Raw genomic sequence first — 26,249 nt, 5'->3', positions numbered from 1 at the left:
ATTGGATGAAGATGGATGGGATGAGAGGGAAAGAAGTTCATGTGGAATATATGCAGCAGTCAGGCTGAATGACATGTTTGTGTTGTGTAAAAATTTCAGAGACCACTAAATTTAATGAAGACATAAACACAGTCTTAATAATGTTCAAGCCTACACTGGATCAATCTTTATTTTCAAACCCTTACATAAATTCCATTTCTCTCTTGGCTGGGAACAAAGGATCTGACAGATTAACAATCTTTGGTTGACCATAGCAATGCCTTCGCAATGATTAGTAGATCTTCTATCTCCCAGCTTGTCCTTTGCATATGAGCTTTCCTATAGTATAAAAGGCCATCTCTAATGGTGCACCCTTGGTATCACCAAAGTTTACAGCTCGGATGGGCAGTGATGATTTATCACCTAGGATTCCTTCATCCGTTCTCCAAATGTGGTCATTGGTATCACAATTGCAGAGCATTCCTGGGACAGAACACGATCCTAAAAGAGCAACAAAAAGAGGTTGATAACCATCGATTCATATATTTGAATTGAAATCTCTGGAACAGGTACATCTGGACACAGGTATGAACTCCTATTAGAGAAGTACCCAGATATAAAGCAGAGTTGAGCTCTTTTGTTGTTGATTTCACTCTATAGCTTCATCACCCCTATAACATAGTTTTTGAAAGGTTATTCACCAAACTCTGCCTTAAATATAATTAATTTGCTCAAAACTCTATCCTTCACTGTGACCTCAACTCTGCTTCATGCTTCAGTCTTTTCAACATCTCCATTCTATCGATTCAGGCTCCCCACAGTAACTTCCTGCTTCACCAAAAGTAGCAAAGATGACAGTCAAAACACAGGAATACTTTCAAACTCCCCTGCCTTGTGTTTTTCCCTGTCTCTTTACCATAAAAAAACTTACTCAGAATTTACTACTTTGAGCGAATTTTCAGTCGTAGAATCTCTACAGTGTGGAAGTAGGCCATTCAGCCCATGAGTCCACACTAACCTTCTGAAGAGCGTCCCACCCTATCACAGTAACCTTGCATTTCCCATGTCCAATCCACCTAACCTGCACACCTTTGGGCTGTGGGAGGAAACTGGAGCACTTCCATGAAACCTGTCACTTCTAGTTTACTGCACCTTCCTCTGCCATCACACCCACTTATGGACATTTTCATAAATAAATCGCCTTCTTTTGAGCAAGTGTGTTTCACACGAAGCAATTTTACTATCTTGCATACTTTGGTTTCATGTTGCTTCCAACACATTTTTGTAACTACAGGCACATTGTAAATCAGATCAATTAAAATCATGACTCATCTCAAACTCTGAAAATTCATGTTATAGTTTCAGATTTTTAACCCATAACGTCAAGCTGAATTTAATTTCCCGAAGATCACATTGTAATTACATGTAGACCTATAGATGAGCAGACTATCTACAATGAAGTAATGAGTTTACAGAGGCATTTATTATTTTAAGACCTTTAACCCAATTTAGAAGTGATGTTCTTCAGTAGATAATTTAATTACTACTAAAAGGTAGAACATTAACATAATACATAAATATTTAGAGTAGATGCAGTCTATTATGCTCAAACAGAAAGTGTTTTCACTATTTTTGCTGAACAATTTCACTGCTGAACTTAATGGAGTAATTTTCTTATGTGGTCATAGCAAATATGGGAGATTCTGAGGAAGGGTCACGTTAACTCTGATTTCACCCCACAGATGCTGCCGGACCTGCTGAGCTTTTCCAGCAATTTCTGTTTTTGTCTCTGCCTTAGATATTAACTGATTAAAGTGCTTTATTCAAATATAGATTGGTTCATCTTTAATTTGTAATAAATTGATCAAGTTGTTGCAACATTTGTATCACATTATTCTGTGGATCTGCTTTTGAATAGAACAGTTCTTAAACTTCAATTATTGTAGCTAAATTGGTGAAAATGTAATAATCAAAAATATTCTGCTCCCCATACTGAACCAGTAAAAATACGAACATTTTAAACCACCTTCATAAAGATGAAGCTCGCCATTTTAAAATTTACAATGGAATTTCCTTTTTAATCCTGAAAGCAAGGTAATCCATATTCCAGAACACAGATAATAAAAGGATGGTGGTTTGAGTTTCTCGTGTACCTGTCATTCCACAAGCACAGCGACCACTATCTGGACTTGCACCTCCCCAGTAGAACATTCTCCTTCCATCCCAGGATGTCCACCAGCCCCAGCCCGCTTGGATGAAGCGAATATGGCGACAGTCCAGCTATAGCACAATAGCAAATGTTGAACAGGAGCAACATAAAATCATAAAGTATTTATCCCCGAAACCCTACTCAGGTTTATTTTTACTGCATAATATGCTGTTTCAAGTAGTTTTTTTGACCCATTTAGAACAGCTAGAGGTTCTACCATGCCCTCCTACCTCATCCCAGAAGCCCCCTCCTCTACACACACATTAGGTGTATTATTATTTCCTGAAGATAATATCTGGGAATGTAATGTGGTGCTTTGTTTATTCAGCTCTATAATCTGTCAATGAGTTCAGTTTGAAGTAACCACCAAGTGTTTGATTTGGGTAGAGGCAGGGAAGAGAGAGTTCACATCTATCCTGTTGGATTGTACTGTGGCTAAACATACGTCTTCATTTATTTAGTGAATTTGAACAATGAAGCCATTTTTTAATTTGTTAAGAAACAAAGGTGCTCAGAAGTGAGGCACCTATTCTTAGGGGAGGCAATGGTATAGTGGTATTATTGCTGGACTGTTAATCCAGATACCCAAATAATGTTCTGGGGGCCTGGGTTCAAATCCCACCACGGCAGATGGTGGAATTTGAATTCCGTAAAATATGTGGAATTAAGAGTCTAATGATGACTGTGAATCCATTGCCAATTCACTAATGTTTTTCAGGGAAGGAAACTGCCATCCTTACCTGGTCTGAGCTACATGTGACTCCAGACCCACAGCAATGTGGTTGACTCTAGGGCAATTAGGAAAAAAAAAAACCAGCAGGTTGAATGAAAGGGAAGACTGGAAAGCTGAATGAATGGACCATCAGTCACTGTGGGTCCAGCTGGTGCTATAGGAATGTATCAGAACAGGCCAACAGTGGAATTAACCCTCAAATAGACTTAGATGTTGGACAGAAGTAAACAACAAGCCTCGGTTTTAGAAAAGAATTGCAACATCTGGGAGATGAAAGAACATAAATTTTGTAAAGCTGTTGAGAAAACATTAAAACCCACACTACTTATACACTGTGTCCTTTTAAGATTTTTCAAGTGGTCTGACCTTGACATGTTGCTCACAGGATTCAGAAATGCTTGTGAGAGCATTCAGCTGATTCAGCTCCGCTTCATATTTTATCTCTTTTCTGTAGCAGCCAGGATCCTCACAGGGAGCTACTCTTGTACGTCTTTCACTGTCATGACTCACTATGGTTATACCTGCATCAGACACATTACAGTCAATGTTTCATTGAAAACTCTTCAGTAAGCACCTTGTTATAATTTGTGGCCAAGATTTTCCTCTCAGTTGCTGCTGTATTTGTGGCAAATTAATGTGTTTTGGTGTAAAGCCATAATTCATATAATCTTCTGAATTGTTGTCTGATGAAGCAGAATAATTTGGAAAAAAATCAAATGCGTTTGACTTGGCATCTTCAACCCTGGTTAACTTCCATTATGACAAGGGATGCAACAAGACATTCTTTGTAGTTCCAGCATGAATACATTTCTTTCTATTTATTGAGATAGGATATGCATAATATGCTAAAATTATTAGATGGAAAAATTGTTTCATTCATCAGAATACCCTTTTGGTGAATTTCATCATTCTATCATGAGGGCTGTGAATTAAAATATTGTTCCTGTTCATGATACTGCCTTTTGGAAGGAGATGGTTATGAAAGGGTTAAGACAGTTTTGTTTTGGTACTTGGCAAGTTATCAATTGAATACTAATACAGCTTTTATCATTCAATTTAACTGTTACATTTGTGTGTTACAATTCTGCCTGTGTAGCATTCTACTAGTCGCCACATCACCCAGACTAGTCGTAAGATCAGAAATGGGGAATTCAGGATTGAATTCAGATGGAAATGAGTTTGGACAAGTTCAGTATCCTAGAAATTTGCCAAGTTTTGATTGTAAAACTGATGTGAAATTTGCCCAGTTGGACCTATAAACTAATGTCCCTTTTGTAAATGATTCTGGACAGTACTTTTATCTGGTTGTGGTATTCAGCAGGTTGCCAATAAACTGAATGGCTGGTTGGGAACAGCAGCAGCCCTCCTGCCCTGCTGTACCCTCCACAACAACCTACCTTTCACAGTCTCTATTCCCACCATCCACAGTCACCATGAGTGGGATTTTAATTGAAAGTCACCTACACATATATATGACATGAATGGAGCCTAAAATGTCAGTTTACAAACTCTAAGAAATTCAGATACTCCCAAAAAATTTCAAGCGTGTCCTGCCTATGGAATACAACATCTCTAAAAAGGTACAAAAGCAGAAGTTGCTGGAAAAGCTCAGCAGGTCTGGCAGCATCTGTGAAATAAAAATCAGAGTTAATGTTTCAGGTCCAGTGACTCCTCCTCAGAACAGACTTGAAACATTAACTCTGATTTTTTCTTCACTGGATGCTGCCAGACCTGCTGAGCTTTTCCAGCAACTTCTGTTTTTGTTCCTGATTTACAGCTTTCATAGTTCTTTTGATTTCTAATTACCAGTTGATTGGTCAGAGGTCATATCACAGAAAACTTCAAATGGTGAAACTCCTCTTCCAATTCCGTCTGGGTCAATGACGTAACGACGTGATTCCTGGAACCCGGCCTTTTTCAGTGCAGCACATGACTCCAGCACTGAAACCCGGGAACCTACAAACCATAGGCAAATCACACAGCAAGGATTAAATTGACTGCATGTAGACAATATACGTGGGTATCATCACCTAAAGCAGAAGGGGCTTGTTAAATATGGTTTGTATTTCCATAGTTTCATAGAAGCCCTACAGTGTGGAAGCAGGCCATTTGGCTCATCGTGTCCACACCAACCTCCAAATAGCATCCCACCTAGAACCACCCCATCCTTGTAGCCCTGCGTTTCCCACGGCTAACCCACTTAGCCTGCACATCCTTGGACACCATGGGCAATTTAGCATAGCCAATCCACCTAATGTGCACATCTTTGGACCGTGGGAGGAAACTAGAGCACCCAGGGGAAACCCATGCAGACACGGGGAGAATGTGCAAACTCCTCACAGAAAGTCACCCAAGGGTCCCTGGTGCTGTGAGACAGCAGCGCTAACCATTGAACCACCCCACTCTGGTTTGTATTACCTTCAGCAATAACAATTCAACAATTGAACAACAACTTTATTTTATAAATTTATAGAAAATCTCAAGTTTTTTACAGAGGAGGTCTAAAGAAACAAACATCAAACACGGAAGGGAGAGATTGGGGGCTGAGCTGGATTAATGGGGATCTGTGTGTTTGTTTTGGGTTTTAAGAAATTTCTTGCAGGGAAGGAAGTTCCAGCAATTACAACCTCAGCAGCTGAGGGCTCTGTACCGAATGGTGTAGTGAAAGGGAAAGGTGGGGAGGGGTGATATTCTAAAAGTCCCAAGTGAAAGGGACAGCAGGAAGGATATAGGTCTGAAGGGATTATAAGGATCAAATTGGGTAAAGCAAAGGAGAAGTTTTGCCAAGTACTTTCCAATCCTTTATTATTTATTTAAACCTCCTTTTTGTATATTCATCACCTCTGTATAAAGTAGTTCAAATGGCTTTCACCCTCCTGTTTGAGATTGTGTCATTTTACTGTTGTGGATCTGTGCCCTTCAGAATCTTAAATGCCTACAAGGTTAAAATTGAGCTTCTTCCACTGTAAGCATTCAAAACATCCATAGCCTGCCCTCAAAATTCATGTTGAATCCTAGCTATGGATTCAGAGCCCTTCACTGCACTGTCTCCAAAGTTTAGCTGTCTTTCATTTAATTGATTGTGCATAGCCTCCCACACAGGACTGAGCCAGTGCATTATACAAACTCTATCACTGAGATATATGTACTACTGCTTTAGTAATACATCCCAAGATCCTACTTAACTCTATTCACTGCACTTTACAGTGTGCTGTGGGCTTCAGCAATTTATCTAGCAATGTCTGCAAATCCTTTTCTTGTATTTTTACTGTAAAATAAGACCTTGTGGTGCCACTGCTTATTAACTTTACAGGTAAAAAGATAGACATCTTTTCAGTGAAACTAATCCTCACTGAACAGTTTCCTCCTTCCCACGAAATGGTTCTAATGTATTGCAGTTCCTCACACACTATCCATTAAGCCACATTATTTTTTCTTTGTCTCTGTCTGTGCAGTTCAGAGTGTGGTACTTTTAGTAATCCCAAGATTACTACCTTGGCGAACTCAGTCTATTCCTTTCCCTTTGAAACTGAATTTCAAAGGCTTGAGTCTGCTCTTTCGTAATTGGTTTGAAGTTAAGCAAAGTCTGTGGGTATTTTCACACTCCTTTATGAAATATTTCTCTGCCTACTCATTATGTATTGAGGCAATGTATCGGAGGGAACTCCTGTCATGAGTGCAAAAGAAAAACTAGCTATCTGTATATTTATAGGATCTCTATAATGATGACCTTCCTGTTCTTTCCTGCTTACCTCAGATTGTTCTTTCTTTCATTATGCCATGCTGTCTGCTTCTTAGCTATTCGATATCTGTTGGAAGTTTAGGAATACCCATATTTTTGAACTCGCTTTATTTCTTCAGCAGTGACTTATTTAGTTAATTATTCAACTCTTGACCATTTCTCAATCTTTGGAATAGTGGTAACATGGAGTGTGTGGAATTTAACTCTGCACTTTGGAACCTGTGCCCCTGAGCATAAATATCAGGTGCACACCTGCCTCTGCTCTGGTGACTATTCTGCAACCATTTTGACAGGTCAATTATTGGCTCGAGGCAGGTCTCCCAGCACCTTCTGGGAAAGAAGTCCCTCCTCTGAGACCTAATGAACAAATAGCTGGAAGATCCCACCCGTGCCATCATGAGTGATGGTCACTACTGGTACTGCATCTAATTCCCAATGTGATCATTCTTGGAGCCAGCCACCAAGATAACTGGGGCCAGACTATGGCTGGAGATAGGGTCTGAAATGAGAAGCTGGAGTAGATCAGCCGGAGAAGGAGTGGTAACTGGGAGGGGAAATATCTTGTGGGGGTTGGCCTGTAATGAGCCAAGGGGCCTCGCTCACCACCAAGTGCCAGACTGCAGGCTTGATGCCAGCCTCCACCTGCTGTGCATAACATTGCAGCAGGAATAGGGGAGGGTACATGGTACCAAGAACCATGCCCATGGCATTGAGTCCAATTTTTTTTAAACTACATCCAATGCCAACCTGCACCTAGGGCAGTATGAAATTCAAGCCCAAATGTTGCATTTTGCAGACATTGTTACCAACATTCTAATAAAGAGTCACAATTCTCTGACAATTCCTGCAAATGTAATGTTCCCCATGCACAGGGACTGCCCACAATTTACATATTATCCATATCATGAGCTGTTCCTATTAGTCAGTCATTTCCACATGATGAGCCTATTTATATACTACAGTTGTCTCACCAATCATTACATAATCTTGATTAAGCTTTCTCACAGCAGTAAGATTGAAGAAACAGTGAGAAAAAAACGTGTTTGTATTTGTTGTCACTAAAGTACTAAAGAGGAAGTAAAAACAATTAAACCCAAGCCTGGCTTCCAAAAGTTAAACTGTCTCCCTTTAATTTTAGTCCTAGAATTTAAAACTAAATTACAGTAATCACAGTTATATGTTATTTCTATGTAACATTTATTTTGAGCAAAGGAGGCCAATTCAGAATTAATAATTTCTTCAGATATAAATGATCCTTGTTTAAATTCTCCTTTCAATAAATTCATTGTAACATCATGTGTAATGCAAGGAAGAAATGTTACAATGTTTTTTGTGTTTTCCTTGGCTAAAGATGTTTCCAATTTGTAACTAATCAGCCAACTTACCAGAACATCTGCAGTTCCTAAAATCTGTCACTAAATCTACAAAAAGCATTGAACAGGTAATGCCGGCAGGAATAAAACAACGTTTGTTTCAGTTGCACCCAAGATGGTTTTTAACTATGGAAAGCTAAATGACAGCTTTATTCCTCATACTGTGAGAAACCTAATCTCTCAGGAAGACTCACGCTTTGTGACCGGTTGCAATCAGAAAAGCCACCATCCACAAGGTTTACACAATCTTAAAACTAACATATAATCTTAACACCAGATGCATAAATCATTTAAACTTTTCTGTTGAGTTTTGCAAAACATTCAAACATCACAACATATTTCCCTCACACTGCATCTTTACAACCAAGATGTAAGAGCTGTTGCCAATGAAGCTGGTCACAGTCCCACTGTAAATGGTTCAGGAGTGCAGAGGATTGGTGGAAAGTTGAGCAGGAACAAGGCACAAAGATTTGTGCACAGAAGTACCTTGGAGAAAGTTCACTGAGAGGCCAGCAGAAGCTCTTTGCCAATTGGTATTCCCACAGGCTGAACCTCCATTCTAGCCTAGAATTCAGACTCCAGAAAAGAAAATAACTTCCAAATCTTTGATGAAATTGATGTAAACATGGGGCCTATTGGAACGTCTAGGATAAAATCATTGCCTGATCCAATTTTTACTTATGGTCAGCACTTTGAACCTTGTGCATTACAAACAGGGATCCCATCTTCTAAAAGGGAGCCACCAATGCTATACCACTGGCTGTCTACTTATCTGTCTAATGCTGCAACCTCCAAATCTACCCCCCACCCCATTAAGATCTTGGTGCCAGCCTTTGATCATCGCATGCTGTTGAAGCAAAGTGGAGTCAGAACGGTGGAGGTAGTTCAAGGAATACTAACCAATTTTCAGGCCTCTCCACTGGAATACCACCAGCCCCAGGCAATGCCAGAAAATGGTGGAGGTACACATGGCCCCTTTATAGCCCCATGTCAAACTGCATCCCTCTACCCACAACTGCCCATCACTGCCCTTTATGACTTCTATGCCAACTTATGTCAATCCAAATTTCCCCACCCTTTACTCTTACAACAATCAGTTTATCCAATCCTAATATCTACCATGGGCAGACCTCAGAACCCTGCAGGATGCAGGAGGACATGCCAGGAGCGGCACCAGGCATACCTAAAAATTAGGTGTTAGCCTGATGCCGTTAAAAAGCAGGACTATTTGCATGTCAAACAGCATAAGCAGTAAGTGATAGAGCTAAGCAAGTTCACAACCAAAGGATCAGATCTGAGCTCTGCAGTGCTGACGCATCCAGATGAGAATAACTGCAGAATTAAGCAACTCATTGGAGGAGAAGGCTCTACAAATATCTCTACTCTTGATGATGGACGAGCTCAACACATCAGTGCAAAATATAAGGCTGAAGCATTTGCAGCAATCTTCAGCCAGAAATACCATGTGAATGATCCATTTTGGCCTCCTCTGGTGGTCCCCAGCATCACACATGTGATTTCAGCCAATTGATTCACTTACACAATATCAAGAAACAGTTGGTGATTCTGGATACTGAAAACGCTACGGGCCCTGGCAGCATTCCGGCAATAGTACTAAAGATTTGTGCTCCAGAACTTGCCGCTCCCGTAGCCAAGCTGTTCCAGTACAGTCACAACACTGGTATCTATCCGACAATGTGGAAAATTGCCCAAGTATGTCCTGTACATAAAAAGCAGGACAAATCCAAACCAGCCAATTACTGTCCCATCAATCTCTTCTCGATTATCAGTAAAGTGATGGAAGGTGTCATCAACAGTGCTATCAAGCAGCACCTGCTCAGAAATAACCTGCTTATGACGCCCAGTTTGGGTTCCAACTGGGCCACTCAGCTCCTGACTCCAAAAGCAACATTCATGCTACTCAAGTGCCAGGAAATAGCCATAACAGGAGAGAATCTAGCCATCATCCTTAACATTATATCATCTTACCATTGTGGAATTCACCCCAATCAAAATCCTAAGAGTTACCATTGAACAGAAACTCCAATGGAGGCAGTTCAGGGAAGGTTCATTGGATTAATTCTAGCGATGATAGAGATTGAGCAGTTTGGGCCTGTTCCCGCTTGAATATTGAAGGATGACTGATTTAATTTAGGTATATAAAATACTAAATGGGATATTGAAAAAGTAGACATGGAGTGGATGTTTCCCCGTGTCGGGTAAATCTAGAACAAGCGGTCATAGTTTTAGGCTAAGTGGGGGCAGATTTAAAACAGATATGACGAGGAATTACATCTTTTAAAGGGTCCTGAATTTGTGGAATTCACTACCCCAGACGATGGTGAACACAAGGACACCGAATAAGTCTAAGGAGGAGATAGGGAGACTTTTAATTAGTAATGGTCTGAAGGGTTATGAGTGCTGGGCAGAAGTATGGAGTTAAGGCTGCGACAAGATCAACCATGATTGTACCAAATGATGGAGCAGGCTTGAGTGGCTGAATTGTCAATTTGTGCTCCTAGTTCCTATGGTCTTATATAAATACGGTGGCTACAAGAGCAGGCCAGAGACTAGAAATTCTGTGGTGTGCAAACTGCATCCACAGTGTTGTCAACAAAAGACAACTATTTGCTCTATGCTGCCTTCCATCTGCAAGATACAACTCAGGAATGTAATGCAATACTCTCCACTTGCCTGGGTGGGTGTAGCTTAAACAAATGGTGCATACATGGAATGAGCTGCCAGAGGAAGTGGTAGAGGTGGGTACAATTACAACATTTTAAAGGTATTTGGACAGATACATGGATAGGAAAGGTATAAGAGGGCTATGAACCAAAAGCAGGCGAATGGGAGTAGTTCAGTTTTGAAAACCTGGCTGGCATAGACGAGTTGGGCCAAAGGGCCTATTTCTGCGCTGTTTGACTCTATAACACTCAAAAAGCTTGACACCATCCAAGACAAAAAAAATCCCACTTAATTAGCATCCTATCCACCAGCTTCCAAATTCATCCACTCACTCCACTACCAACACTCAGTAGCAGCAGAGTGTACTATCTACAAGGTGCACCACAGAAATTCACCAAAGTTTCTTATAAAGCACCTTTCAAACCCATGACCACTTCCATCCAGAAGGACAAGGGCAGCAGATACATGGGAACACCACCACCTGGACATCCTCTCCAAGCCTCTCACCACTTGACTTGGATGTTCCTTCACTGTCCCTGTGTCAAAATTCTAGATCTCCCTCCCCGAGGGCATTGTGGGTCAACCTACAGCTTGTGGACTGCAGCAGTTTAGGAAGTAGGTCATCATTATCGTCTCCAGGGCAATTCGAGATGGGCAATAAATGCTGACCAAAGCAGTGGTGTTGACATCCCAGGAATAAATGAGAAAACATTCTCAAACCCACTCCTGCCCAACAACATTGGAAAGTGCTATGTCTGGGGAAAGACTTATGATTTTAATTTCTTGGGAAATGAGGGAATCCCAATAGAATGTGCCAGAAGAATTTCTGAAAGGTTTTCCTCAACTTTAATGATGCACAAGCAAAGCTGTTAATGTTGACATTTTCACCCATACTGTACAGCCATGAATTGGCCAATTATCAAACTCCTGAGTTTTGACTAAGTGCAAAGCTACAGAGAGTCAAAGTTTTTTATTTAACTTCTCCCAGTTGTGTCCCAGATCAGTGTACTAATTCATTTTGAAGCGACCTGCTCAGGGAGACTGGAATTTCTCAGACCCAATGGGAACCTGTAGGATTCAACCTGAAGTTGCATTCTAGATTTGATATTACTGTAGTTTTAAGAGGATTTTATGGTCACAGAAATCCTGTTCAGTCCATTATCAATACCTGTGCTATTCTGTTACCTCCATTTCCTCTACTAATCAGATATTGATCTGATTGTATTGTTTTGTAATCCAGTTGAATTTTAAACTGCTTCATTATTCTACAAGCATTTGTTACAAATTGAGATTCCCATTTGCTTTCAAACACATTCTTACTCTGTCCATAACAATGAAGTGGGCCGATTTTGTAAAATGCCATCTCTACAGGTGCATCTCTTGTATCTCCAAACCTCACTTCGCGTACAGGAAGAATAGCTTTGTCTGTCAAATATCCTTTGTCTTGTCTCCAAACTCCATCATTTGCATCACAGTTGCATGTGGAAAGACCCAGGGCACAGTTGCCTGTGAAAAAAGGATTTGCTAGATTTTTCACCACCACACTACATTGAAACAATTTGCCACTTAGTAAGATTTAGCATTTTTAAATATATTTAAGTCTTAAACATATATACAGAACTTACATTTACAATTAACCACAAGCACGCTCACCAAACAGAGGAGAAATGTTAAAACAATACAAACCGATTGGCCTGTTGCATATAATTTTTACATGGTTTGGAACTGCCTCAAATAATGATATTTGTTTGCTTCAACTACTGGGGCTTGAAGGCTATTCTAGTTAGATTCCGGCATATTGTTTCAATCAGAACTTTTATTTCTGACTGCGGATATTCCCAGGACTTTAGGAAAGCTTGCCTGCAATGTGAAGTTGGAGCAGTGGAAGGAAAACTTTAAAAACTGAATATTTCAAGAAATTCTCCAAGTACAGATTTGAATTGTGACTGATGGACAAGAATATACCCCACACTATCTTTTCAGCACCATTTGGAAACTGCATACAAAAGCGAAGGGGAGAGGTGGATTAAATTTATAATATAGGAACAAGTTATAAAGCATGAAAATGACAGCAATTTACATTTTTATCATGTCTGTAATGTAATAAAATTTCCCAAGGTGCTTGGAAACAATGCATGGCTCTAAGGCACATAAGGAGATATTATGTCAGATGGCCAAAAGCTTGGTTAAAGAGGTAGATTTTCAGGAAGGTCTTAAAGGAGGAAATTTCAATAAAGATGCAGACAGGTGTACTGAAAGAATTCCAGATTGTGAGGCCTGAGCAGGTGAAGGTATGGCCAGCAATGGTGGAACAATTGAAACTGGGATGTTCAAGAGTCAAGAAGTTGATGTGTATGCATATCTTGGAGGATTATAGGGCTGGAGGAATTTAGAGAGATAGGGAGGGATAAGGCCATGGAGGGATTGGAAAACAAGCTGAGGATTTCAAAATGGAGACATAGGGGTGACAGGGGAATACAAGTACAGCAGAGGTTTGGATGATATGGATATTATGTTGAGGTTATACAGGATGTTGGTGAAGCCTCTTCTCGAATAGTGACCAGTTCTGGTCACCCTGTTATAGGAAGTTATTATTAAGCTGGAGAGGGTTCAGATGAGATTTACATGGATGATGCCATGAATGGAGGGGTTGAGATATAAGGAGATGCTGGATAGTCTGGGACTTTTCTCACTGGAGCATAGGAGATTGAGAGGTCACCATTTAGAGGTTTATAAAATAATGAGGGGTATAGACAAAGTGAATGGTAGGTGTCTTTCCCTAGGATGGGGGATTTCAACATTAGGGGGGCAAGAGGAGAAATATTTAAATAAGACATGACAGCCAATTTTTTTTACACAGAGAGTGGTTCATGTGTGGAGTAAACTTCCAGAGTAAGTGACGGATGTGGCTACAATTACAATGTTCAAAAGACATTTAGAAAAGTACATGAATAGGAAGTGTTTGGAGGGATATGGGCCAAGCGCTGGCAGATGGGACTAGTTTAGTTTGGGATTATGGCTGGCATGGACTGGTTGGACCAAAGGGTCTGTTTCTGTGCTGTATGACTTCATGATTCTATGACTTTATGCCCTCAAGTTTACAGAAGGCAGAATGTGGGACACCAGTCATGAGTGTGTTGAACTATTCACATCTAGATGTAACATAAATTGTAATCAGACCATCAGTAGATACACAGAGAAATGAACCAATGACGTGCCGGTGAAAAGTGATGGTCCTAGTGATGGTGCGAATATTTGATTGAAAGATCATCTCTGGTAAAATATGATATAAAGCCTGGTTTAGTCTTAGACTATTGGCAGGGAGATATGGAAATCAGTAATGATGGAGTTTGGAGGGGGCTGGTTTCAATCTTCCCAATGTTTAATTGGAGGAAGGAAGAATCAGAAGACTGACCGGTGTATAAAACGAATGGACTGTTTTAGGTTCAGTTACAAAACAGAAGTCATCTGTTTTTAATCATTAATGTGCAGTGGTCCTTACCATTTTCCCCACACGCACATTTTCCACTGTCAGTTGAAGCTCCACCCCAGGAATTTATTTTACGCCCATCACGAGACACCCACCAACCCCAGTGCTGTTTAAGGAAACGGATATGGCGACATTCCAACTAAGCAATACAAGACATAAAATATTGTTAATTGGTTATGTTTCTATGAACGTTGCAGCAGTTAATATGAGCTGTTACTGTTTGTTACTTTTTCTATCTGTGCTCTTGCACGGTTTATATTACTATCCCTGATCCATCACTGTCCTATCGAGAGTCAAATCTAGGAAACAGACCTACACAATCATACTTGAAGGTACTTTAACTCTTCAAGTACTGCTGTGGTTGAGTTTACTAAAAGGGATTATTCCGAGTTGCAGGTAAATGCTGTTAATACTTCAAAGATTGGCAAATTCATGTTCAGAACCTATCAATCATTGATACTTTTGCCATTTAATGTCACCTTATATTTAATAATATATCGTGTGTTTTGTCTTTCCTTTCCACCTTTTGAATGGAATGGAAATAGAGAAACAGAAGAATACATCTGTGGACATTTTTTTTTAGAAAAAACATAAACATGTAGAATGTTTGAACAGGTAGAATTAGAAGACAGTATAAGTAAAGCTTCCCTTTTTAAAACGGCAAGATTTCAGGCAGAGCGTAACACCCTACGTACCTACACCATCCCTCTTCACAGAGCAGGTGAGCTTGCTGGAGTAAAATTCAGATGGGAAGCCTGGACACCTATCTACCAATAGTAGAGTAGCTGACAGGCAGTGTACCTAGTCTAGGGTCATTGATGGTGGCCAATTAATGGTGACAAGGCCCTCACGTATACCTGACTTTGTACTCGGTGGGAGCTCTCTCCTGTTTGGGAACCCCGTGCCCCAAGGAGGGAATCCCTTCTAGTGGAAAGGATTGCCTTGTTTGAATTTGCATGCCACCCTTGCCTCCTCTCCACCCTGGCTGACTGACCTTGTGAGGCCGCTCCACTAATGTTGAACCCCAAGCCTCTGACAAACTTACCTGAAGTGTGACTGCAGTTCCAGCAGTGGCCACTGTTTCTGGTGGCGCTGTTGGGGGTGGCGAGCTGCCAGCCATCTGATTTGCTAGCAAGTTTGGGAGCTTCCACATGGGGGTGAAAGCAACTACCTCAGGCCATCAAATATCTGATGACCACAAAAATTGTTTGTGGCTTCCTAGCCAGTGGACGGGGCCACTGTTTAAAATTCAGCATTTTAATATTGTAGCACCAAAGTAATTTTCATACTTCTTTTATTAACGAAATCACAAATCACAAGCTGGAAATAAAAGCTGTCAGCGCAGGGAAGCATTAATTTTTTTTTATCCTTTCATGGGATGTGGACATCACTGTCAAGGGCAGCATTTACGACCCATCCCTAACTGTCCCGCAACTGAGTGGCTTCCCAGTCCAGCTCAGAGTCAGCCATATTGCTGTGGTCTGGAGCCACATGTACCTCAGTCCAGCAGATTTACTTCCCTTCAGGATTTTAGTGAGTCACATGATATCTTTAGACAATCAGTGATAGTTCAGGGTCACCATTACTTAGACTGTCTTTACGTTCAGGATTTAATTATTGAGCTTCAATTCTACCAGCTGCCATTGGAATTTGAGCCCATTTCTCCGGGGCAATCGCTTGGACTGCTGGTTCTCATTCAGTGATATTACCATTACACCAGCATCTTAACCATTTTCTTGAACCAACAAGAGTCTGAATGTTAAGATTTCTTTAAAAAACATTTTCTAGAGGCAGCACTTTTAACACAGGGTCAGAATGGAGTATCCTGATAGCTGAAAACATGTCAAACAATGGTGGAATCAAAGAAGTGGGGATCAGTTTGGAAAATCAAGTCTCAGTGATTTGCTGATTTCAAACAGCTGACATAAATAGGTGTAGTACGAGACCATTCAGCCCCTCTGAGTCTGTTCTGTCATATAATAAAATAAATGTTGATCTGATTGTGGTCTCAACTCTAGTCTTCTATGTATTTTCAATCCCCTTTTACTCACTTGTGGTCAACAATCTACCTATCTCTAAAATGTTTCTTTATTTTTAAAGTAATAATGACCCTGCTTTCGCACTTCACCACTGAATAGAATTCCAAAGAAATGAAAAAAGAATGCTCCTCATCTCCATCTTAAATGGGCAACAGATTATTTTTTAACTGTGTTCCTTAGTTCTAACACTTCAGTAAAGCAAGGGAAGAAGTTAGGAACAAAAACAAAAGCAAAAACAAAAAACAAAGTTTTCCAGCAACTTTATTTTTGTTCCTGATTTACAGCATCTGCAGTTCTTTCGGATTTTAATTAAGGGAAGTTGTTGCCTGAGTGAAAAAATCTAATTGTAAGTAAAACAAAAGAGTAACTAAACTGTATGAAACATCAACGCATTATCATTCAATAATGTCATTGTGAATGGGAGATATGGAAAAATGAAGCAGATTGAAGAATGATAAGGGTAACTTTCATTTCACTGTTTGTGTGACAATCTGTTTTGACAGGGGGCACAAAAGTATTGGAACAAATCACTGCAGATGCTGGAATCTGTACTGAAAACAACAAATTCTGGAGATCACAGCAGGTCAGACAGATCCTTGGAGAGACAGCAAGTTAACGTTTCGAGTCAGTAATTCCTTTCTAAATATAATTTTGTTTCTTTTCTTTTTCATTTTGCAGAACAACTAAAATTCTTAAACTAAACAGGGATCCAGCACATGTTCATTTTTTTGCAACATCTATGTCTAAGAAGCTGATTATCGTAATGTATGAGTTACTTACACTAACATATTGCTTACAGTACTTTGTGGTCTCTGTTAAAGCCTTAAGTTGATCCAGGGATGCCTGATTGTAATGAATAGTTCGAGAATAGCACCCAGCATCTTCACAGGGAGATACGCGTATTCGGTCCTCTGAATCATGACCTATCACAGTAATGCCTTAAAAAACAGAGATTGTAATTTTCACTAAACAGACTGTCCAATTAAACATGAAAAGTTTTCAACTGAGACGAGTACAAATTTATTTTCACTACTGAATTAATTGTTAAAGAAGAAGAAGATGCATTCATTTTCACACAAACATCTGATACATTATTATCTTTGCCTGAATAGTTCCATCAGATTCCCAGTCATTTCAGTCTTTTCATACAGAAATTCTTACTGAAGCATAACTTTTGAAAAGAAACATCCTGCTTCCCATTGGTACACCTCCCAGTAAATGCCCAGGTTGTAAATCACCTCCCTTTGTTATCAGCTGGGAATGGCAGAACCAGAAATGTGAATCATCATTTTTCTTCAAATGTAACTGTACAAAATTTGAAAAATTTCAAGCAAAGTACTGATTGAAACAAAATCAGTTTGTGGTGTGTAATTGCTTGTGGCGTGCTGTTGTGGGAGACGAGGGAGGAAATTAAAGTGGTCCTGACCCAAATTTTTATATCATCTCTGACCACAGGGGAGGAGCCAGAGCTCTGGAGGCGAGCTGATTTACAAGGGTGGTAGAGATTCTAACATCGTTGGTAGGGAAATTATGGAAGTAAACAGTGAAGGAGAAAATTAATCTCCATTTAGAGGGGCAAGGTTTAATCAGGGATGGTCAGCATGGCTTTGACAGAAGGAGGTCATGCCTAACAAGTCCAGTGGAATTTTTTTTGAGGAGATGAGGGCAGTGCAGTTTTTTTTCCTTTATTCATTCATGGAAAGAAGGCGCCATTGCCTAGGCAATGTTTATTGCCCAACCCTAGTTGCCCAGAGGGCAGTTAAGAGTCAACCACATTGCTGTGGGTGTGGAGCAACATGTAGGTCAGACCAGACCAGTTTCCCTAAAGGACATTAATAAATCAGATGGATTTTTTTTGGCATATGGCCATGGATTCATGGTCAGCATTAGATTTAAAATCAGTTTCTTTTCAATCGAATTCAAATTTTACCATCTGCCTTAGTGGGATTCAAACTCAGGTCTACAGAGCATTATCTGTGTCGTCTCTGGATTAACAGCCCAGCAATAATACCACTAGGCCATTGCCTTGATATAGTTTATATGGATTCCAGCAAAAACTTTGACAAGGTGCCAAATAGGAGACTGATAAAGAAGGTAAAAGCACTTAGGATCCAGGATAACTTGATAAGATTAATCCAAAATTGGCTTAGTGACAGGAGACTGCAGGTGGTGATAGAAGGCCATTTGTGTGACTAGAACCCAGAGTGCAGTGGCGTACCACAGGGGTCAGTGCTGGGTCCTCTATTGTTTGTGATATTTATAAAATGATATAGATGAGGGCGTGGGAGTGATGATAAGTGAATTAATGAATGATACAAAGATTGGCTGGGTGCTTGACAATGAAGAGGAAGGTGTAAGGATACAGGAGGATATAAACAGATTGGTCTGAAGGGCAGATCAGAGGCAAATGGAATTTAACCCTGATAAATGTGAGTTGATGCATTTTGGAAGATGGAACAAGACAGGGGAGTGCTCAACGAATGGCAGGACACTAGGAAGCTCTGCTTGTTCACAAATCCCTGAAGCTGGCAGGACTGGTTAATAGGGCAGTCAAGAAGGCATACGGGACACTTGCCTTTATCAATCATGGCATAGCCTTTAAGGGCAGGGAGATCATGTTGGAGCTGTACAAAATCTTTGGTTAGGCCACGGCTGGAGTACTGTGTGCAGTTCTGGTCACCAGACCAAAGGAAGGATGTGCATGCACTGGATGGGGTGCAGAGGAGATTCAACAGGATGTTAGCTTGGATGGAGCATTTTAGCTATGGAGAGAGACTGGATAAGCTCAGGTTGTTTTCTTCAACGCCGAGAAAGTTGAGAGGGAAACCCAATAAAGGTCTATAAAATCATGAGAGGCACAAATAGGGTGAACAGAAAGTAGCAGTTCCCCTGAGTCAATGTGTCAATAACAAGACAGTGATAGGTAGGAGGGTTAGAGGGGATTTGAGGAAAATCTTTTTCACCCAGAAGGTGGTGGGTTCTGGAATGTCTGGGAGGGTAGTTGAGGCGGCAACATCACAACCTTTAAAAAGTACCTGGAGAAGCATTTCAAGTGGCTATGGGCCTAGTGCGGGCAACTGGGACGAGTGTAGGTAATAGTACATTTTAGGTGATACAGACTTGATGGGTCAAAGGGCCTCTTCTGCACTTTATAATTCAATGAATAAACTAAATAGATTTTATCTGCTACCAAACTTACAAACAAAACACAGCAGATTTTAGAAATCTATTTGATGCGTAGTGTTAGCATTTAATAGAGTTGTTGGATTTGAAATTACCGGAGTTCGTAAACTCAGGCTATTTTTCTTTTGCGGGTGTGAGTTTTCACTTCTGTATTTTTTCTGGCGAGCTGTTTGTGTGTGACAATGTGACGGAATGTGCTTTTTAGATGGCAAGGAATGAAAGCTGAACTGATCCCCTTGTGCCCATTAAATCTCCTCAAAACCTGGCAACCACTCAGACCTACTTTGTACACTCCAACATGAAGGCAAAATATTACAGGTATTGAAAATCTGAAATAAAAACTGAAAGTATTTCAAATAATTTTAAAAATGGCAAGGCCATGTGTGACTCATACTGGATAAGACTAATAATGTTTTGAAACCATTGCTGTATTTGTTATTTGAAAACGAAGTGTAAATAAATCTTGCTCATTGTACTTATTCTAGGAGACAGAAGCTAAGGGACTTAGAAAGAAAGCGTGACTTCAAGAGACTTTAATTGAGAGACGCAGAGAGGCTTTGGCAGTGAGAAAGTTAGGAGTTTTTAGCTTGCTGGTTATAATGACCTTTGAACTTTTCCCTATCACTGGGTGTGGATGTGTCTCACAATAACTTGGTGTAGCCAGTAGACTTCTCTAACAGCTCCAAGTAAGGGAGGAGATAGTAAGAACTGCCGATGCTGGAGTCAGAAACAGCACGGTGTGGAGCTGGAGGAACACAGCAGTCCAGGCAGCATCAGAGGAGCAGGAAAGTTGATGTTTCAGGTCGGGGCGCTTCTTCAGACCCATTTCTGAAGAAAGGTCCCAACCCGAAACGTCAACTTTCCTGCTCCTCTGATGCTGCCTAGACTGCTGTGTTCCTCCAGCTCCACACTGTGTTATCCAAGTAAGGGAAGGTTCTGACAGACAGCAGACACTGGAGAGTGTGTACTGTTTATTTTGTACCATCCACAGGTCTGACTGATGGTTAGGACCTCCTCAAAACTTTAGGAATTGCAAACATTTAAACAGAATCTGAAAGTCTGAAAATAAAGAAACAAAAATTGAAGAGATAAAAGTTAAGGAGGTGACAATATGTACATCATGACCGACAGCTCAGTGTGAGGCTAGGTAGGAATGGAGTTGCTGAAGATTAACTAGCTGTAGTTCATAAGATTGAGCTGATTTCTGTTTGTGTCATGTATACCTTTTCTATTAGTATGTTTGTCTACAAGAAATTGATAGGATGTGATTTCCAGAAGATAATGGTGAGGACAGGGTGATACAGACCCCAACAAGACTGAGAATGCTTTGAAGCCAGTGTTAGAATTGTCCTTTTAGAATTATGTATAAATAAATCTTACTTGCTGTATCTGATCTTGAAAAGAGAAGCTGAGTGACTTAGAGGGTGTGTGACTTTGAGAGAATTCAAGCATATGTGGAAGAGACAGAAAGAGAATTAGGAGTTTGATCTTCTTGCTTGCTTGTAATGACTTGAAACATCTCTGACTCTCGGTGTGGCATTTGTTCCACGGCATAATCATCACCTGTTTTCCCTTCTTAGAGACATCTCCAGGATCATTCTTAAATTTGCACACGCATTAATTTATCATAGGAATAGCCAAAAAAAGTGTCAAATTTTAAATTTAACTGAAAGAACTAAATAATTGAAGAAGACACTTTTTGCCTTTTCAACACCTCCTGTTTTCTCCCAAACTGGTATTTATGAGATCAGTTCATCATGAAAGATAATGCTGACAATAATAACACAATAAAAACCTAGAATCATGGTTATTACATAGGAAAATGCAGCAGCGTAGCATTGTCCCACAAACAGAAATGAATTGAAAGCTGGTTGTCTGTTTTGCTATTATTTGAGAGATGAATATTATTCCAATACTGGGAACCTTGCTGATCTACTTCAAAAAAGTAGCACATAATCTTTTCATTGTATCTACTTCCAGACATTACAAAGGAAAATTGCCAATTTCTGACAGTGGCTGTTTTGTTTTGAAATAAAATCATAAAATTAACTTTACCAACATACTCATTTGATATTAAGAAGAATTTTACCTTAGAATTTCTTAATTATCAGTTCAACACCACACAATACTTGTGAAATAATATGTGAAATACCATAAACGAGATACTTATGTTGAAGCATGCTCCACAACCTTATCGCCAATGTTTGATATTTATTTAAAAAGCTGGTTACTGGGACTACTAACCTGTTGCTGGGTCAGAGACCATGTCACATTCAACTGGAAAAGGATCTACTCCACCATCCACACCATCGGGATCTATGGTGAAGACCCCAGACTTCAGAATGCCTGCATTTTTTAAGGCTGCACAGGATTCCATTACTGTGGCAAATTCAAAGTAAAATGTGAGGAATATATTTTCATCCGACTGCTTTTTTTTCTAAAAACATAATCTAGCATTCTCATTTAGTATTCGGCTTCAAGTTGGCTGGGTTTATTTGTGATTATCATGGTTTGAAATTTCTACATTAAATAGTTTCTCAAGTTCAATATCCCTTATCAATCTTGCAACGCATCCTTAAGTTCCCTTTAACACACACACACCATCTTTTTCTAATGAGAAATTCTTTGTGAGATATTAAGTGCGCAGCCCCTAAATGTTGTTACTAACATGTACCACAAGAAATTCAGCACCAAGGAAAGAAATATATCTCATGTCAGTGCTGTTTCTCTTTCCACAGATGCTGCCAGTCCTGCTCAGTTTCTTCAGTGTTCTGTGTTTGTTTATGCTTTTTTTTGTTGCAGAACCAGCACCATAAGCCTAGTTTGTTCATCCTGTGTAAATCTTAGCTCATGGCAAGTTCAGTCTTCCCTACTGACTTTCATTTTTATGTTAAACAGGGACAGACTACTGGGAGGAAGCCTAATAAAGGCAGTATACATTTGTGTACTGAAGTACTCATTGAATAAGACCACAAGCATGGAAAATGTGTGTCCATTTCACTTTTAAAAATTCAATGTCTGTGCCATGCAGTCAAGTTATCACGGTCTTACCAGACTGTAGGGCTACTCTCTCATTAGAGAGAGAGAGAGAGAACTGGTAGTGGTTTAACCTGAGGATCACCACGCCTCAGGTGAGGGAGAGTTTGAGAAGGAGAGCCCTTCATGGTAACCTGAGCCAGTGCAGGAATTGAATCCATACTGTTAGCATCACTCTGTGGTGTAAACCAGCTATCCAGTCAATGGAACTAAACTGACTGCCCTGAATGATTAATCTAAACATATTTGCACATTCTATTTTTATATCAAGGAACAACAGAAATATTGTTTTTTTAACCCTGTTTTTATAAAAGCCCATCCTCTAGCCCAATAGTAAAATGTGAGTATCAAACCTCAGAAGTTGGCAGCGTGGTATGGCAACTGGACAGAATGACTCACCCTGGCAGATGACTGCTGCAACTTCATTGCTTGTACATTTACCAATCCTTTTGATGTTACAGTCCTGCAGTACCATTTCATCTCCTTTGCAATTAATATAAGGAACGGTTTGTGAAGTATTTTGCCGACTCACATCAACCCTGAGAAAGAGAGAAGGCACTATTAATTTTCAGTACCATAAACTGTCCATTACAAATAAAGCTCATGTAATGATAGGTAACAAGTCAGTATGGATCTAGGATTGGATTACAGACAGAAAACAAGGAATAGAATAAATGTATCGTTTTCAAGTTGTCAGGCTTGTCAAGTAGAGTAAGGATTAGTGTCTGGGCCTCAGTTATTCACAATTGCATTTATGGGTAGAATTTTTTGGGCGTCTGAGTGAAATGGGCCGTGGCGAGATGACTGATAGAATCACATGAGAAGTCTAGTCAGGCCCATCTCGATTTCAGAGATGAGGGTAATATATCCATGTTTGCTGATAATACAAAGATAGGTTTGTAAAAGGAAGATGCAAAGAGTCTGCAAAAGTAGCTAGAAAAATTAAATGAGTATATAAATATGTAATAGTTTGAATATTAGGTATATAATAGAATGTAACATATATAAGAAAAATATGAAAATAAAATACTTCTTAAAGCAACATGATATAGAGAGGAATTTGGGCGCCCTTATATGCAAACCACAAGCATTTAACATACAGGTTACAGGTAATTTTTTATTCATTTGTGGGACATGGGTGATGCTGACTGGCCGGTATTTATTTCCTGTCCCTGGTTGCCCTTGAGAAGGTGGTGGTAAGCTCCCTTCTTGGATCACTGCATTCCATGTAGACCCACAATGCAGTTAGAGAGGGAATTCCAGGATTTTGATCTGGCACCTGTGAAGTGACAGTGAAGGAATGGAGACATATTTCCAAGTCAGGATGGTGAGTGGCATGGAGGGAAACTTGCCGTTGGTGGTGTTCCCATGTATCTGCTGCCCTTGTCCTTCTCTATAGAAATAATTGTGGGTTTGGTAGGTACTAAATAAGAATCTTTGGTGAATTTCTGCAATGCATCTTGTAGATAGTACACATTGATGCTGCTGGTGTTGGAGCGAGTGGATGTTTGTGGATGTGGTGCCAATCAAGTGGGCTGCTTTATCTAATAACAATTTGGACAAGACCTTTGCTAAATAGCTGATGAATCCAACAAATCATTGCACTGCTATTACATCTGGTCACTGCATTGCTGCTACAGTTCTCACCTTTATTCTTAAACAAGTAGCTACACTTGGATTTAACTGAAACACACCAGTTATAGGGGAAAGTCAGAGGAAATGTAATAAAATAATATAAATTAATATAAGTTACTTGAGGAGAGCATTACAATGCTGGAGAAAGAGGATGTCACAGTCTAGGACAGAATCAATTTAGCTAGAGCTATGGAACATAAAAAATGCATTACCTTGCTTAGTGTAATCTATGAACCACTAACTAATGGAGAGGATTTGATGAACAAATCAGCAGGGAAATTACAGAGAGATACCAACTTTGAAGTGTAGCTCTAATGGAGCCTTTAATTATGCAAAAAGTCTGGGATGTTGGTGGTTTGAGGGGTAGTGAGAGGCAAGTGTTCCTGGATTATGTTCGAGAAAATTTCCTACAGCAGTATGTGCCCAGTCCAATAAGAAATGATGCACTGTTGAACCTGGTTCTTTGGAAATGAAGAAGACCGAGGAGATCAATTATCAGTGGGGAAGTATTGAGAAACTGGTGTTTATTGTATTACAAGGTTCAGGATGATGGTAGAGAATGACATTAGTCAACCAAGAAAAAGAAAAATCTCTTGGAAGAGTGTTGATTTCAATGGGGCAAGAACAGAACTGAGCAGAATAAACTAGAGTGAAAGGTGGCGTGAAACATTTAACTAAGCAATAGGTTACCTTCAAAGATGAGATGTTTCAGTACACTCAAGGTATATTCACTCAAATGGGGAAGGCAGGGCAAACAGGTCACGCCATAAATTCCTCCTCAGTTTTATCGTCATAATTCAGGCAAGATGGATGGGCAGCTCACTTCAGGGCCAAATTTTAACAGCATCAAGAACCATTGATAAATGTGAATCAGAAGCAAGAAGGCAAAATGATTTACAAAAATACTAATTTCAGACCAAATGGAGGCAAGAGCCTCACTTAAACATTTCTAGTTTGTGTTCACTTAGGCAGCTGACAGGGCTATTTAAAAGATGATGCATTGGCCTGTACACCTTCTCAGATTAGGTATGGGCTGCTGCAGAAATGTAAATGCAGAAAGCATGCTCCCAATGAGTAGGGAGTCCAGAATCAGGGGTCACAATGTGAGGATACAGAGAATTCCATTTAGAACTGAGACCAGGAGAAATTTCTTTACCCAGAGAGTGGTGAGTCTGTGGAATTCTCTGTCACAGAAAGTGGGTGAGGGCAAAACATTAAATGTTTTCAAAAATGAGTTAGATCTAGTTCTCAGGGCTAAAGGGATCAAAGAGTATGAGGAAAGTCAGGAACAAGGTACTGTGTTGGATAATCAGCCATGATCATATTGAATGACAGAGCAGACTCAAAGGGCCTAATGTCCTACTCTGCATCCAGTTTCTATGTTTCAAGTTAGGCTATATTAGTGTAGCTTTCATATCTGGAAAGCAGGCACAATGATGGTGAATTTAGATTCCAGTCAATTTTGAATAAGAATTGAATATATCCAATGTTAGACCCATATTTCTGAGATAAGAGCTCTGAGAGTGGGAGAAATGGGCTGTGTCAGTTCTTTTGTGTTGGAGGCAAACATCTGTGTGTAAAGTAACTAACTATGAGCTAGTACTTCACAAAAATTCAACTACCAGGTCTGAAGTATTATTTCTGTAAATGCAAACAACAAACAGATTGATAATGCACATCATTTGACACTCAGCTTCTTATTGACCTTGTTGCTAAAGCTGGTCCACTGAAGCCTAACTGACGGCACACCACCATGGCATCTTTATTGGTCCAATGTTTGGCACATATTCCTCCCCAGTGCCCATTTGACATCATTTTTATTATGCCATCATATTTATTGTTTCCTCCATCCAGGTGGATATAACCTAGGAGTATGAGAGACAGAGAGCAAAAAATGAGCATATCAGTGACTTCAGGCCCAGCTAAGGTAGTTGGCAGCTCCTAACTCTTCAAAAAAAAAGATGGATTCAAAATTATATCATCTGTACTTTGACAAGCCAACAAACAAAAAAGTCCACTAAAATGCCACCTACCTTCTGGAACTTGAAAAGTGCTAAACTGGGCTGAAAATCCCTCTAGTTCCATCGATGAATCAGATCTCATTGTGATGCTCATTATGTTGGAAGAGCCCTGGAGCTGTGGTGG

At 39.9% G+C, this 26,249-nt stretch overlaps 2 protein-coding genes across 3 annotated transcripts in view; both read right to left on the bottom strand.

Annotated features, from left to right (window-relative positions):
• Positions 1-26,249, bottom strand: part of LOC125485842 — a 121,428-nt gene that overhangs the window by 36,579 nt on the left and 58,600 nt on the right. The window lies entirely within an intron of this gene.
• On the bottom strand, positions 152-26,249 carry LOC109932841. 2 transcript variants are annotated; one of them, XM_048610672.1, is made up of 11 exons: positions 26,138-26,249; positions 25,810-25,969; positions 22,869-23,008; positions 21,678-21,812; positions 17,031-17,188; positions 14,224-14,350; positions 12,042-12,227; positions 4,728-4,877; positions 3,288-3,442; positions 2,133-2,259; positions 152-480 (listed from the first exon to the last, which is right to left on the bottom strand). In XM_048610672.1, exons 1-11 carry the CDS (start codon positions 26,217-26,219, stop codon positions 284-286), a joined length of 1,617 nt encoding a protein of 538 aa, XP_048466629.1. In that variant the 5' UTR covers positions 26,220-26,249; the 3' UTR covers positions 152-283. The 2 variants fall into 2 exon arrangements, with proteins under 2 accessions (XP_048466629.1, XP_048466637.1); XM_048610680.1 differs by lacking the exons at positions 25,810-25,969; positions 26,138-26,249 and adding an exon at positions 24,795-24,904.

Source organism: Rhincodon typus, chromosome 2 (genome assembly GCF_021869965.1).
Source record: "Rhincodon typus isolate 14 chromosome 2, sRhiTyp1.1, whole genome shotgun sequence".
Classification (NCBI taxonomy): Eukaryota; Metazoa; Chordata; class Chondrichthyes; order Orectolobiformes; family Rhincodontidae; genus Rhincodon; species Rhincodon typus.
This window is presented reverse-complemented; position numbering and strand designations above follow the sequence as displayed.

Coding starts and splice junctions, on each gene's coding strand:
- LOC109932841 (XM_048610672.1), bottom strand. CDS start 26,219: ATGAGCATCACAATGAGATCTGATTCATCGATGGAACTAGAGGGATTT. Junction 23,009..25,809: donor GGACCAGCTTTAGCAACAAG/GTCAATAAGAAG, acceptor TCTCTTTCTCAG/GGTTGATGTGAGTCGGCAAA. Junction 21,813..22,868: donor TGCAGCAGTCATCTGCCAGG/GTGAGTCATTCT, acceptor AATTTGCCACAG/TAATGGAATCCTGTGCAGCC.